Genomic DNA, 13,851 nt, shown 5'->3' with positions numbered 1-13,851 from the left:
GTCTTATTTTTATAATGATAATAATAATAATAATAAGATAATAATATATTCGTCTCATTAAGTCTGAGATCTCTCTTTCAAACCAGACACAAAAACTAAAAATATATACGCAAATTAAGACAGACAGCCACCTAATAAAATAACGCATTATACATAATCACATATTATATGTTTAGAAGTGTTATTCTTCCCATTTATTTATCCAGGACTCAATATTAGCTTTAATAGTTTTAATCTTTAATTTATTTCGTTTGTGACAGGTGCACCACTGAGGGTAATTCAGAGTATGTGAAGTTTAAGATCATGTTGGCATGAAATATTCATGAATATTCTCAGAATATTCATGAAATATTCTGAGAATATTCTGTATTAAAGCTCAATGAAGTGCTCTAGTTTCAAAACAGGAGAAGCACTGCAGCAATGTGCAAACACATATATCGTTTTTTCTGACAGCAGACTGATGATTTCATAAAGCTGTTCGCTCAGGAAAAGGAAAAGGTGTTTTTTGTCCAACTTTAGGATTACAAAAACAAGAAAAGCCTCCAAGGTTCTTCATCAGACTTTATATGCTTCAAGAAATGTTCTGGCTTGATGTCACCATCTACAGGACACTTGAAGTACTGCGGCTCTCTCCTCCATGTCCTCTCATAGTAATACATAATAACAAAAATACACTTCCAATAGCTGATACTGACCAAATCTGAGAGACATGTAAAAACAAAACTGTCTTTAACTGTCATAGTGTTTGATGGTAATGATATGCAAGTGTAAAATATTTGAAATTCCCACTTCAGACAGAGATTTAAAAAGTAATGATGGCACACAGTGTGAAAACCTGTCTTAAAATGTTCCAGCATAGTGATTTTAATTGTTCTTTGTACTGTATGTAAGCTGAAACAGGCAGAGATGAGATGCGTGTCAACCAGGTGCTTGTTCACCAGCAGTGAGTATTACACAAATCAAAGCAATAACACTGCTGACCACAAGCGGCATGCTGTTTCAGTAACACCCTCTGATGTTAGCTGACAGCCCTTTGCTACTAGATGACTCATAGTTGGATGAGGCAGCCTTGTCAACGAAACTAATGAATTAAATATGTTTGATACATGTTTCATCACCTCTTTTATTACACTTCATGACTTAAACACCACAACACTCACTGACTTCTACCTAAACTCAAGTTATTATTACTATATACTGGCACAACTAAGCTTGCCATATTATTGTATACCATATGTTCTTTCTCAGGGCAGACTTCCACCAATAGCGCCTCATACAATATTCAGTATCAGTGTGATTATACAGTATATATATATATATATATATATATATATATATATATATATATATATATATATATATATATATATATATATGTTTACAGTATCTGTAGATTACTAATGTAGAGCAGAGCTTAATAAGTCAACATTAACGAACTCATGCAGGTGGTCTCACGCATGGGCATGAATGTTATTTGTTTGTTTTCCAGGGTGGAATGATTGTACGATATCTTTAATTATGTTAAAAAATAAAAATGTTTCAGTTAATTTCGGATTTTCTGTAATCCACACATGTCAAAAGATATATACACAGGCTGTAATACATACACAGACTCAAATCTTTTTATAAGCGGTGCTGAATGTTCTACAATATCTTTTAAGCTGATGAGCCCATGACCTATTAACTTCTCATTAGTTATTGACATGATTGACTACAACAGTTAGTTTGTATTTGCCAACATAAAAAAGGATTTGTTTGACAGCCATCGCTAGAATACTCTGAACAATGTGAAACTTCAAGGATCTTGGCAAAGATCTAAGAAGGAGAATTATGGATTTACACAAGTTATGAAGGTCTCTTGGAGCCATTTCTAAACATCTACACATTCCAGGATCATCAGTGTAACTACAGGCGTCCAACAAAGAATGGCCACGCTTCATACTGATGTCTTCATAAGTTTATTTCTCTCTCTGTTATTCTTTTCAGCCACCGTGAAGACGTGTGCGCCTCTTGGACCACATGCAGAATAACATTAATGTTGTGGCTGTAGCCGCATCTGTAGCTCTGTATCCATGCTAGTTCTGACCCACAATGCCATGGTTGTGCTCTCAGCCAAACTCTGGCCATGTGACCATTACAAACACCTCCTCATACAAACTTTACAGCACTTTACATCTTTAACAAACCCTTATTTTGTAACCTCATATTATAGACAAGTAATTTAATAAATGCTACACTTTTATTATCTCATTTAATAAATTTTAACCCTTTCCAACAAATAAATGAATTAAATTAAACATGAATCTATTACAGAAACATATAAAAACCAACACCTTTATTGTAACTGTCTCAGGGACAGTTACAATCAGTTCAAATAATTGTTATTTTGATGTGTCAAGCGTCACTGTCCAAAGTGAAGAGAGTTTTACACCACCATGGACTGAGAGGATGTCAACCAAAATACAAGCCAAATTCCAAGCTCCAAATTTTAAACCTTCAAGCTTGACTGAAATGTTCAGCTTCCTGCATAGACCATCCATCCAAATGCCTTCTGAAGGAAAGTATAACGGTCAGACCAGATAAAGCTTGAGCTGTCTGATCATAATACCTTGAGGCATGTTTGGAGAGGTAAAGGTGAGGCTTTCAAACCTATGAGCGCTGTACCAGCTGTCAAGCATGGTGGTGGTAGCACCATGATCAGGGGCTGTTTTGCTGTCAGTGATACTGGTGCACTGCACAAAGCGGTTGGAATAATAAAGAAGGAGCATTGTCTTCAAATTATTCAGCTTCACCTTAAATCAATAGATAGATTGTTGAAACTTGGACAGTTAAAGGACAATGATCCCAAACACACATCAATACTGGTTTTGGAATCGATAAAAACGGGCTAACTTTAAGCTTTTGAAATGGCCTTCCCAAAGTCCCGACTTCAACCTTATTGAAAATTTGTGGATCGTTTAAAAGCTGGGTTTGTGCCAGGAAATGAACTCAATGAACCAATTCTGCCAAGAAGAGTGGTCAAACAATGGGGGTATATGTATATATCTGACCCTGTGTGAATAATTTGAACCTTTGTGAATTTGGGAAAATCCAAAATAAATCCAGACTTGTGGGCCCAACTTTTGCTTCTTGTAAGTTATTAAAGCTTTGCAATCATTCCACCCTGGAAGAAGAGCTATTATGGTCCCTCTGCGTTAGGTTCTTGGTTTTGAGTTTTTTGTTTGTCCATTATTTTCTTTTCGGTTTTGCAAAGTTATTGAAGTTCATTTTCTCTATTATTTTATAGTTTGTTATAGTGTTATTTTGTATTTCCTTGTGCCTAAGTTTTGTTATGTCCTCATGTAAATGGTAAATGGCCTGTATTTGTATAGCGCCTTACTAGTCCCTAAGGACCCCAAGGCGCTTTACACATCCAGTCATCCACCCATTCACACACACAGGTGATGGCAAGCTACATTGTAGCCACAGCCACCCTGGGACGCACTGACAGAGGTGAGGCTACTGGACACTGGCACCACCAGGCCCTCTGACCACCACCAGTAGGCAACAGTCTTGCCAAAGGACACAATGACCGAGACTGTCCAAGCCTGGGCTCGAACCTTCAGATTACAAGGCGAACGCCCAACTCTTGAGCCACGATCACCCCATGTTTAGTATAGGTTCCTTATCTTTTAGCCTCATGTTCTTAGTTTAGTTATAGAGGACTCTGGGTTTATTAGTTCCTGTTAGCATTCCTGTTCTGTTCCTTCAATCTCATCGTTGTGTTAGTTATTTTTGTCTTCCTTATTCCTATGTTTATTTGTGTAAAGTTAATCCCATTTCCCCATTCAGTTGTCTTCCCTCCTGTTTTATTTTGGTAAGCGCTGCTCTGTGTTTGTGTTTTTTTACTTCCCTGTCTCATTTGGTTAGCTGCCTGGAGCTGTGTTCCCTACCTGCTCCCACTTCCCTCATTACCTTCTGTATAAATTAACCCAGTCTCTCCTTTTCTTTTCTCAAGGTTCAAAGAAATCATTAAGTGACCAGAGTTGTTATGACATTCATACCACAATGACTGGATGTAAATTTCTAACTGTAACTGTATGTATATTCATTGTAAATTTATATTTACATTGTGTCCACTTTTGGTACATTTGTCATACAGCATGTGGCAAGCTGACTTAACCTAAAATTAACAGATGTTCAGTGTTGTACTAAAGAGCAAATGCCAAGGAGAAAACCAAGGGAAAATGTACTCAAATACACTTTAGGAAACACAACTTACTCCCACAACTTATTCCCAAGTTACAGGCATATGCCTGTTTTAACTTGTTATCTGGTTTCATGATCACCTGGCTTCACGGTTCCATTGCTTCACAGAGACCCTCCTCTGTTCAGTTGGGCAGGCTGATCTGGAGTCTGTGCTGTGGGCTTACGCACTTTTAGGACTGCTTTTGGAGTGCTGAGATGTGTGACCTGCGTTCAGTGTGACCTGGAAAGGTAAAACCAGCTCTGACCAGTTCCGATGCCGTCAGAGTGATGGGACAAGAGGTTTCAGACTGAGGGCAGTCCATCAGACCAGCATAGACTGGTTCACTTTGGGGTGACAGGGTTTCTAGCTTTCCCCTTCCTCCCCCTACCCCACAGGAAACCTCCCCCTGTTGCTATCCCAGGATCAACTTTCTGTAACAGCAATCAAGACACCCTGTACCAGCTCTACTCCGAACCCCACGGCTCCAAATTTAGACACTGGAGACAGAGGGACAAACTCGAAGTTATTTCAGTATCTGAACTTCATGTCCCATTTAATTCACACCCTCTTATTCTCATTGCTGACACGACTCTTTTGATCTTTTCCATCTGGTAACTGCACACTGCGGGATTTATTAAATCATCTCACAAGTACTACAGTGTAGCATACCATGTAAAGATTTCTCACTTTTAAATTTCTTCTATCATCTCTTTCTAATCTCTCTGCCTCTTCCATAAGAATTTGTTTACCACAACCTGTGCCAGACCCACCTGGTTGCTATTTCCATTCATTATATAATTTCGTGTTCATATCAATTTAGATTATGTAATTCAGACAGGAAGATTTGAATTTCACACAGCCTCAGTATGTAAATCATATCTGGAACAAGCAGCTACTATGAATGTGAAATGGGTTTGATCAGATATCACAAGCATAAAACTCTTTAACGACATAGCAGGCCTTGCCAGTTTTTTCAGACATCCAGCAGCCACGAGACAGAATGACCGACTTGCCATGTGTTGGAAAGCTGCCATGATACTGGGGTATAGTTTCCCTGAGCTACTATATGTTGAAAAGGAAACCGAGGGCAACTATTCCGCTCTCATAAAAAATTATGTCTCTGAGTAAAAGCCCTTCTGGAGTAACATGAACCAGTTTGTTCACAGTTTAACTGCCATTATTTATCCTATTCTAAATACAGTATCAACACTGTTGCAGTACTAGTGTTGTCACCCACTCTATGACATGCTGGTGGTTTCTAAATGTTGGTGGCTGGAATTTCTTAGGAAGCTTCCATACAGCAGTAAATGGGATCATAAAAAAATGTTACAAGTTACTAAAAAGTTCCCTTGACATCACCACATGGGCCCTGCAGGGTCAGCCTGAGAGCGCACGATTCCCCTGTGCTGCATTCAAGTGCCAGGAGCTTATTTTGACAGCATGTTATGTGGACAAAAATACTGGGCCACCGACATATTACACTTAGAGCTTCTTGTGAGAGAATTTTCAAGATTTTGGAGTATGTTTGGAGGAATTTTTGGACGTTCATTATTCAGAGGAGCATTTGTGAGGTCAGATGCTGATGTTGGTCCTGGACCACATTCTCCTCTTTGGATCATGTTAAAGGTATTCATTTGGGTTGAGGTCACAGCCTGTGTGGGCGAATAATATTCTTCAAGACCAGACTCATCCACTCATTTATGGAGCACCCGGGTACAGTCGTGCTGGAAGGGAAAAAACCTTCTCCCCAAACTGTTCCCACCAAGTTGGAGGCAGAGGATTGTTCACGTTCAAGATTTCCCTTCAGCAGATACTCACCCCCAGAAAAACAATCCCACAGCATTATTTAATCCAGCGATTAAGAGGCATGACCCAATACTTTTGTACATCAGCAGTATTAATATGTAATGTAACACCAGCTGACATATGTGGATATTAACAACTCAGTAAAGGGTTTACATTTAATTTTTAGCCATTAAAAAAGTCCATTCTTGATATCAACAATTAACTTCTTGTTAGTGAAAAATACCCATTCGAGGCATCAGTAACTTCATTCAAAATAAAGCTATAATTCCATGTTGGCTAATTTGTGGTAAGTTAACTGCATTTGGGACTATTAGCTACATGTAAAGCACTGCTTACTTTATAGTCAGAGTTTGTCTTTCGCTTTGTTTGTTAGACATAATGGTGACACGTCTGAAATGGGGTTGTTGATCTGAAATGGGAAATCTCCTTTAAACATTATGAAAAACAGTTATAGACCTCTGTAATTTTTGTTTTTACTAGTAAAAGTTAAGAATTTATTGACTATTAATAGATAATAAAGAAAACTGTAGTTTAGTTTTTGGTTTACTGGAATTCTAATGTTAAAAAAATGATTTACAAATGACTTACAGATATATTTTCCACTGGTGACTTCTAACAAGTCAGCAGACCGTTTAAACGTTAAAAGGCTTTGGTGTACGCTTATGCAATCTAATGCAGGAACGAGAGTCCCAGATGCTGCCGAGGAAAAATGAAACATACTGCTGGCCAGTGGCTTGTCGTAACTTACGGTTGTCCACGCGTAATATAATTTGGATATCTCCGAGGGCACTTGAACGCAGCTTCACTGGTATTCAGCGTCTCCCCTGCGTCACCGGTCCTTAAACTGAACGGCAGGTCAGGGGCGACGTGAGACAAGTAGGGCACCTCAGAGAAGGACAGTCCACCCGTGTGCCTTCAGCAGCAGCTACCTGCGCTCTGCTCCTCAGATATTTTCTTTTTTAATTTTCATTTTTCAAGTTAAACCAGCTGGTCGTTTTTTCTTTTCTTTTCCAGATGACCGTGTCTCAAGAAAGGCCCATGACCTATGCCAAGATGAAAGGCCTTGTCTCGTTTCTCTCAGGTAAGAACATTAAATATAAATGTTTAAGATAAGCTTTACTTTACCTGTGATCTTAAAGCAAGCTCGTGTATAACATCTAATATAAAGATAAAAGCTAAAGAGGCCAAAAGAGAGTAATTAGTCATTACTGCATAAAATACCACAATGTTAAAATTATTTATCTTGGCTTGAAAGGTTCAGAAAGTCTCCATATAATTAGAGAAGTTTGATCACTTGAGAGAAGTGCAGTGATAAAGTGACACCAACCTTCTGCTGAGTAAATACAGCTGTTGACCTCTTATGTAAGGGACTAACCCTCTTCCTGTGCTACAGCTCTGCTCAAGGGGAAGAAAGTGGGCTTCAGTGACTTCTTGCACAAATTTGTTTCCAGCCAGCACCTCTGCCAACAGTAAGTTGGCAACAGTCATTTTTTCACAGCTTTTTTCCTTCGTGTTGAACCTCATAAAACAAACCCTCATATTCTGTGTCCGATCTCCCGATTGAAGCCTGGACACTGAGAAAATCCTGCAGAGACAAAGCAAACCGGGGAGAGGGAAGGAGGAGAAATCTACTTTGGTGAGTTCAGAGAGAAGACTTTTTTTTAAAGTCTTTGCTGAGTGTTGACAGAAGATGAAACTTGAGCTGACCTCCTGACCGTTTTGTCCCTCCATGTCTTTTCCTCAGAGCTCCACGAACACAGAAACCTCACAGTAAGTCATTTTCTCCCTTTACATCGGGAAATATTTCGTCTATGTTGTCAATGATGCACAATCTGGACTTAATAAAGTGGCCAGAAGGCTTTTTTCTCATTCATGAGCTTCACCAGAGGCAACCTGAGAGTTATTTCTTATCATGCATTCACATCCAATTATTATGCATGACTTATTTGTACTCGGACGTGCATTATTAACTGTTTTCTGCTGTTGTATTAACCAGGATGAAACCATCAGACTTCGACTACCTCAAAGTCATCGGCAGAGGAAGCTTTGGAAAGGTGGGGGAAAAAAATCCTCAGCACCTACCCCCCTGACCCCCCTTTAAGACAGCCGATTGGTCTGAAACATGAGGATTTGTTGTTGTTCAGTAGAGGAGAGATCCACAGCGAATTCTCAGCACAGAAAAACACATTTAGGCTCTGTTAAAACCTGCTTTTAAATCAGTTTTACACCCACTCCAAGTGACCAGCTTTAAGCATCAGTGCACCAAACAAGCACTGGTACCCTGGATGTTAATTTCTGACAAATATTCGGTGCTCATATCATGATATCAGAGAGGTGGCTGGTCAAAAACAAGTTACAGCTTTAGGAATCGCTCATTTCCCAACCGTGATCCATTCTGTGGGAAAAATACTTTTCTAACATAGTCACAAATCTAACTCGTCGCTGTAAAACAGCTGGTTGCAGTTTTTTTTACTGTCATTTTTTTATTACTTACAAACAAACAGAAAACACCTACATGCACTCACGAACAACCTGGATTGCCTCGTCTCTGCAGTTTGTTCATGTAACATCAATATTTCAGTCCTCGCCCTGTCTCTGACACATAAACATACATAAACACAGTCCATTTCTTTCTTTTCTCTAGACATCGTACCTCTTGAATTCTTATCTGATGAGTCAACAGCTCCAGGACATTTTTTTTTCACTCACTAATTTCAGCTATTTGTTTTGTGTTTGTGGGTCTGGCTCGTACCATCTCAATATTTCCTCTCATATGATGAAATTAGAGCACTATACATGACCTAGATATGTCATAATTTTTAAGAATAAACAAATGAGCACGCTTCCAAAAATATTTAATACCAGAACAAAGCCAAAAAACACAAGAATTACTTACTCTTACTACTCTACACTGTCTCCAGCTTGACTGTGTTATAGGCAAAAATGTACCAGCTGTGTTGTAGTTTTTACAGTTTGTAAAATGTGTTTTTCTGATGCTGACGGGGTCAGATGGGAACTTTTTCCCCAGATTTGGTTGACCTTGTAAGTTGCTGTGTTTGAGGTTGGTGCTGTGAGATTAAATGTGAAAATTCAAACTTTTACAGGTGCTGCTGGCAAGACATAGAAAACAAGGGGGTTATTATGCCGTGAAAGTGCTCCAGAAACAGTTGATTGTCAAGAGGAAAGAGGTAATCTATCTATCTATCTATCTATCTATCTATCTATCTATCTATCTATCTATCTATCTATCTATCTATCTATCTATCTATCTATCTATCCATCTATCCATCTATCCATCTATCCATCTATCCATCCATCCATCCATCCATCCAGTGTTCTGTCTCTGTAGCAGAAGCATGTGATGGTTGAGAGGAGTGTACTGCTGAAAGGACTACAGCATCCATTCCTGGTGGGACTCCACTTCTCTTTCCAGACACCAAACACTCTCTACTTTGTCCTGGACTATGTCAATGGAGGGGAGGTGAGTGTATAAGATTAAGGATTTCAAAATATTCTGCATTCAGATGTTTAGTTGTTGTGTACTCTATGAGTTTGTAGAAGTGCAGGTGTTGCTGTTGTGTTGAATTCCTTGCTTTGCTTTCAGCTTTTCTACCACCTGCAGAGAGAGGGGTCATTTCCAGAACCCAGAGCTGCTTTCTATGCTGCAGAGGTGGCTGCAGCACTGGGCTACCTCCACTCTCTTAACATCGTCTACAGGTATGTATATATATATATATATATATATATATATATATATATATATATATATATATATATATATATATATATATATATATATGCGTGAAAACACAGCATTAGAAAAGCGGCAGCATAGTCACCCTTCCAAGTTTTCTCGCCTCTGTGCTCTCTCTCTTTCTTTGTGCATGTTTGATTTGACCACGTTCTGCCTGCTTCATTTATTCATGCAGAGAATTCCCAATGAAATTTTCCCACTCAAATCCACCATGTTCTCCGGCGCCACATTAAAAATTAAAGAGTGAGGAAAAGCAATGTGAAGCTAAAGGAAACTAACAAAGAAATGACAGCTAATGTCAGATTTTGCAGGACTCAGTGTTCTTTGTTTTTATGCAGAGACCTGAAACCTGAGAACATCCTGCTGGACAGTGAGGGCCACGTGATGCTGACTGACTTTGGGCTTTGTAAAGAAGGTGTGGCCACAGGTGGGGTCATGCACACCTTCTGTGGCACTCCGGAGTACCTTGCTCCAGAGGTGTTACACGGCCATCCATATAGCCCAGCTGTGGACTGGTGGGGACTCGGCACGGTGGCTTATGAGATGATCTGTGGACTGGTGAGTGCAGGTGCAGTGATCTCTATCCTTTACATCATCAGCATCTTCACCTTAAGCCACCTCCCTCTTCCCCTCCCTCTCTCTCACAGCCTCCATTTTATAGTCGCAGTAAACTGCAAATGTTTCAGAACATCCTTCACGGCCCTCTGCAGCTACGCAGCGACATCTCTAAAGCTGCCTGCTCACTGTTGGAGGGCTTATTGGAAAAAGATGTCTCCAGACGCTTAGGAGCGAGCTGTGACATTGTAAGTGCCCCAGCTAAAAAGAAGAGAAACAGTAATGAAACATGGCCACAGAAGGGTTAACTGTTATTGTGTTTCCAGGCGGAGCTGCAGGAACATCCCTTCTTCGCCTCTATCGACTGGGATGACCTCCTGGCCAGAAAAATCAGACCCCCTTTCATCCCAAAAGTGGTACGAGTGAATCAGAAATGAGCTCGACGCACTTTTCTTTTTAACCGAGGGAACATGGCTCACTCCTCTCTCCTCTTCAGGCTGGTCCTTGGGATGTCAGTTACATTGACCCAGCGTTTACACGACAACCTGTACCTGCCTGTGTGAACAACATGTGCCAGGAGGCCGGGGTCAGCGAGGCCTTCCAAGGATTCTCCTACATGAACCCTGTGGAGTACCTGGCAGCAGAGCCGGTTTCATAACAACACCGAATCCTCCGGGGGCGCGGTTGTTCAGTTGTTTCTTTTTTACATCATTAATTTTTAAGTGGGTGTCTATTTTTAAGAACTTGAGCAAAAAGATTTTTATGCTAACAGTGCAACATACTGTATGTTTCATTGGATGTTTTGTTTGTTTGTTTTGTGTTTTTGGCTATTGATGTTAATTCAATATGTGGTCGTGATGATGGAATGGGCTGGTCACTATTTCATCCTCGCTGCTTTAATGCATTATATGAAGCACTCAACAGTTTGGAGTAGATTTATTTTTCAACACTTTGCATTTACAGGATATTATAATATACAATGTGTACTGCAAAATTCTCATTCTAACATTACATTCACAGCTTACAAGTGCACTCAAAATACTTCACTGGCTGCTTTATTGCTGCATAGTGACAGAGCAAAATACAGAAAGCATCTCCATGCGGTGTTTAGATAAAAACAACAACAGGATGCCAGCCTATTGGCAACACTAAAACACAAATTGGACCCCAGCTCCGACTTCACGTGTGGTGTTTTGGTGTCTAATTTTAGTGATGAACAGAAAAAGCCCATCACTGTGGAGAAGCTAATGGATGTCTTCCCCTCAAAAAAAAAAGAGAAAAAAGGAGAGCATCTGTTCTGATCCTTTCTACCTCACTTCACAAGACTGTGGAACAGTTTGGACACAGGGAGGGTGGCTTTCAGTCTGTCAGTAGATGCTGAAGGAGGCGTAGCTCTGCTCACTCTGGCATGTGAAGTAAGCAATCAACTGACCGTTGCAAATCATCAGAAACAAGCCACTGCCTAGGGAAAAATGAAGAGTGACATATTTGAAACAGCTAACCTCATGAAGTTAAGACTGATAGTAACCGATGAGCTGGCAGTGTTTGTCTTACCTAAAGCCAGCCACCACTGCCACACAGTAGGAAACTCCAACATTACTGCAACATGGAAACAAAACGTGTCATTACACAATGCATTTGGTTATTCAAGCATGCACCTGGGTAGATGCACCGATACATTTCTGCTCACCTAGGCTGGTGATCATTACATGCACCAGTGTGACAGTGAGAGCGTAGTCCCAAACCCGCCTCCTCACCACTGCGGCAAACAGAAGGCCACTGCAAAAGTAGGTGAGCTCCAAGGACAGGAGGTTCACTAGAAAAAGAAAAGAGAAAATAGATTATGTGTATAAAGCTGCCACTCTGTGTCGACAGCATTGCACGCATTAGGTGTGCTCACCCAAGTATTTGGAGTTGGATTCGGTAGGTTCGGTCTTAAAGTCAAAAGGAATCAGTCCATCAAAGTGGTCCAACCTGAGATGAGAGATATGATAAAGTTACAGCAGACAAAACATTAAAGCGCAACCTATAAGTAAATATCTTAAAGTAGAATGAGTAGAATAATCTATTAAATGAATATCTTGAATAAAGAAGGATAACCTATAAGTACAATGATCTGTTAGTAAATACCTTAAATAAAGTAAAATGACCAATAAGTAGAATAACCTAAGAGTAAATAGCTTAAATAATGCAGAATGACCTATAAGTAAAGTAGAACATCTTGAGCATAATACGATATGGCGAAACAAAATAGGTCAATAAGTTAAAAATTCCCCAAAAGAAGGAGCTCAAACAGAAAAATTATGAATGCAATAAGTAGAAATTAAAGTAAAATATATAACAGTTTGAATGGAATACAATAAAACATACCAACAAAAACATAAAAAGAAATATAATACATTAAAGAGACTGTGCAGAAAACTATTACAATAAATGTCATACATTTAAAAAGGATAATAAAAAATACCTTATTAAATGTAGTTAAAGAAAAATAGCATAGCAGTGCAGTTTGTAGTCTGTTTGATGTGTGTGATTGGTGTAACTTTTTTTTCTCAGATTCTGAGATTAATCTTTGAATTCAGAGAAAAAAGAAATCTCAGAATTCTGAGATTAATGTCAGAATATTTACTTTTTTATTCACAATTCTGACATTAATCTCAAAATTCTGAGGTTAATTTCAGAATAGCCTCACAATTCTGACATTAATTTTAGAACTCAAAGAGATTAATGTCAAAATACTGACTTTTTTATTCAGAATCTTGACATTTGGATTCTGAATATTTGTTGCTATTTATTATAATCATCAATATACTTCCAGTTATTATAGGAGACAAACCCTCCTTTCGATCCCTTGCGCGTGCGTGGCTCTCACCTGAAGGCACCAAAGCAGACGCTCCCGATCATGTAGAAAAGCGAGTAAAATATGAGCAGACACAGCAGCAGGTTGAGGAGCACGGTCTGTTGGGATGGATAGAGAATGGGGCGTAATTTAAAGATTCTTGTCCGTCAACGCTACATATTTTCCATATAACGCAACACGAGCAAACACCTAAAGCTGAGGATTGCACTCTCACAGTATTATAGACGCAGATCCCTGCAGTGGGAGGGATATGCGTGGTCTGTAAGCAGGCAGACAGGCAGGCTCTTTTATGTGCTGCAGCCCGACCTGCTGCTGGTTTATAATATATAAGAGGTATGATATACATATTTAACGTGTGTGTTTACATTATATATAAAACAGCCTGTCATAGCCAGCTTATTCTGTTGTTTAACCGCACATAATTCCCACTTTCGATCCACGGCTCACAGAAACGCCTGAAAATCCACAGGACAGTCGGATAATCTCACAGCACACGATTTCCCCATCTTACCTTCGAGTCGACCGCTCTGCCTTTGAATGCCATCTCATGGTTTCCCTTTAATGCTTTATTCCCAAATAACGTGGGCTGCAGCAGGCTGCACGACCTCGGTTAAATCCCCCAGCTCTCCTCCTAACAAAGTGGACTCC

General features: G+C 39.6%; 2 protein-coding genes across 2 annotated transcripts; one reads left to right on the top strand and one right to left on the bottom strand.

Moving 5' to 3' along the window:
- The first annotated feature begins 6,890 nt into the window (after window positions 1-6,890).
- On the top strand, window positions 6,891-11,266 carry sgk2b (serum/glucocorticoid regulated kinase 2b). Its single transcript, XM_086311840.1, has 12 exons — window positions 6,891-7,115; window positions 7,428-7,503; window positions 7,601-7,670; window positions 7,779-7,804; window positions 8,031-8,088; window positions 9,139-9,222; window positions 9,384-9,515; window positions 9,639-9,751; window positions 10,127-10,346; window positions 10,436-10,591; window positions 10,670-10,759; window positions 10,840-11,266. The coding sequence occupies exons 1-12, from the start codon at window positions 7,049-7,051 to the stop codon at window positions 10,999-11,001; spliced, it is 1,254 nt and encodes a 417-aa protein (XP_086167966.1). The 5' UTR covers window positions 6,891-7,048; the 3' UTR covers window positions 11,002-11,266.
- Window positions 11,250-13,792, bottom strand: LOC147319316 (putative transmembrane protein 244). Its single transcript, XM_086311841.1, has 6 exons — window positions 13,715-13,792; window positions 13,216-13,301; window positions 12,244-12,317; window positions 12,034-12,159; window positions 11,898-11,942; window positions 11,250-11,805 (listed from the first exon to the last, which is right to left on the bottom strand). The coding sequence occupies exons 1-6, from the start codon at window positions 13,745-13,747 to the stop codon at window positions 11,711-11,713; spliced, it is 459 nt and encodes a 152-aa protein (XP_086167967.1). The 5' UTR covers window positions 13,748-13,792; the 3' UTR covers window positions 11,250-11,710.
- Between the last annotated feature and the right edge of the window lie 59 nt (window positions 13,793-13,851).

The sequence above is a fragment of the Aulonocara sp. 'chitande type north' Nkhata Bay genome, linkage group LG11 (genome assembly GCF_057382095.1).
Source record: "Aulonocara sp. 'chitande type north' Nkhata Bay isolate Kocher_YH1m ecotype deep benthic linkage group LG11, A_spYH_male_GT1.1, whole genome shotgun sequence".
Classification (NCBI taxonomy): Eukaryota; Metazoa; Chordata; class Actinopteri; order Cichliformes; family Cichlidae; genus Aulonocara; species Aulonocara sp. 'chitande type north' Nkhata Bay.
The sequence above is the reverse complement of the archived record's forward strand: the minus strand, read 5'-3'. Positions and strand labels throughout refer to the sequence as shown.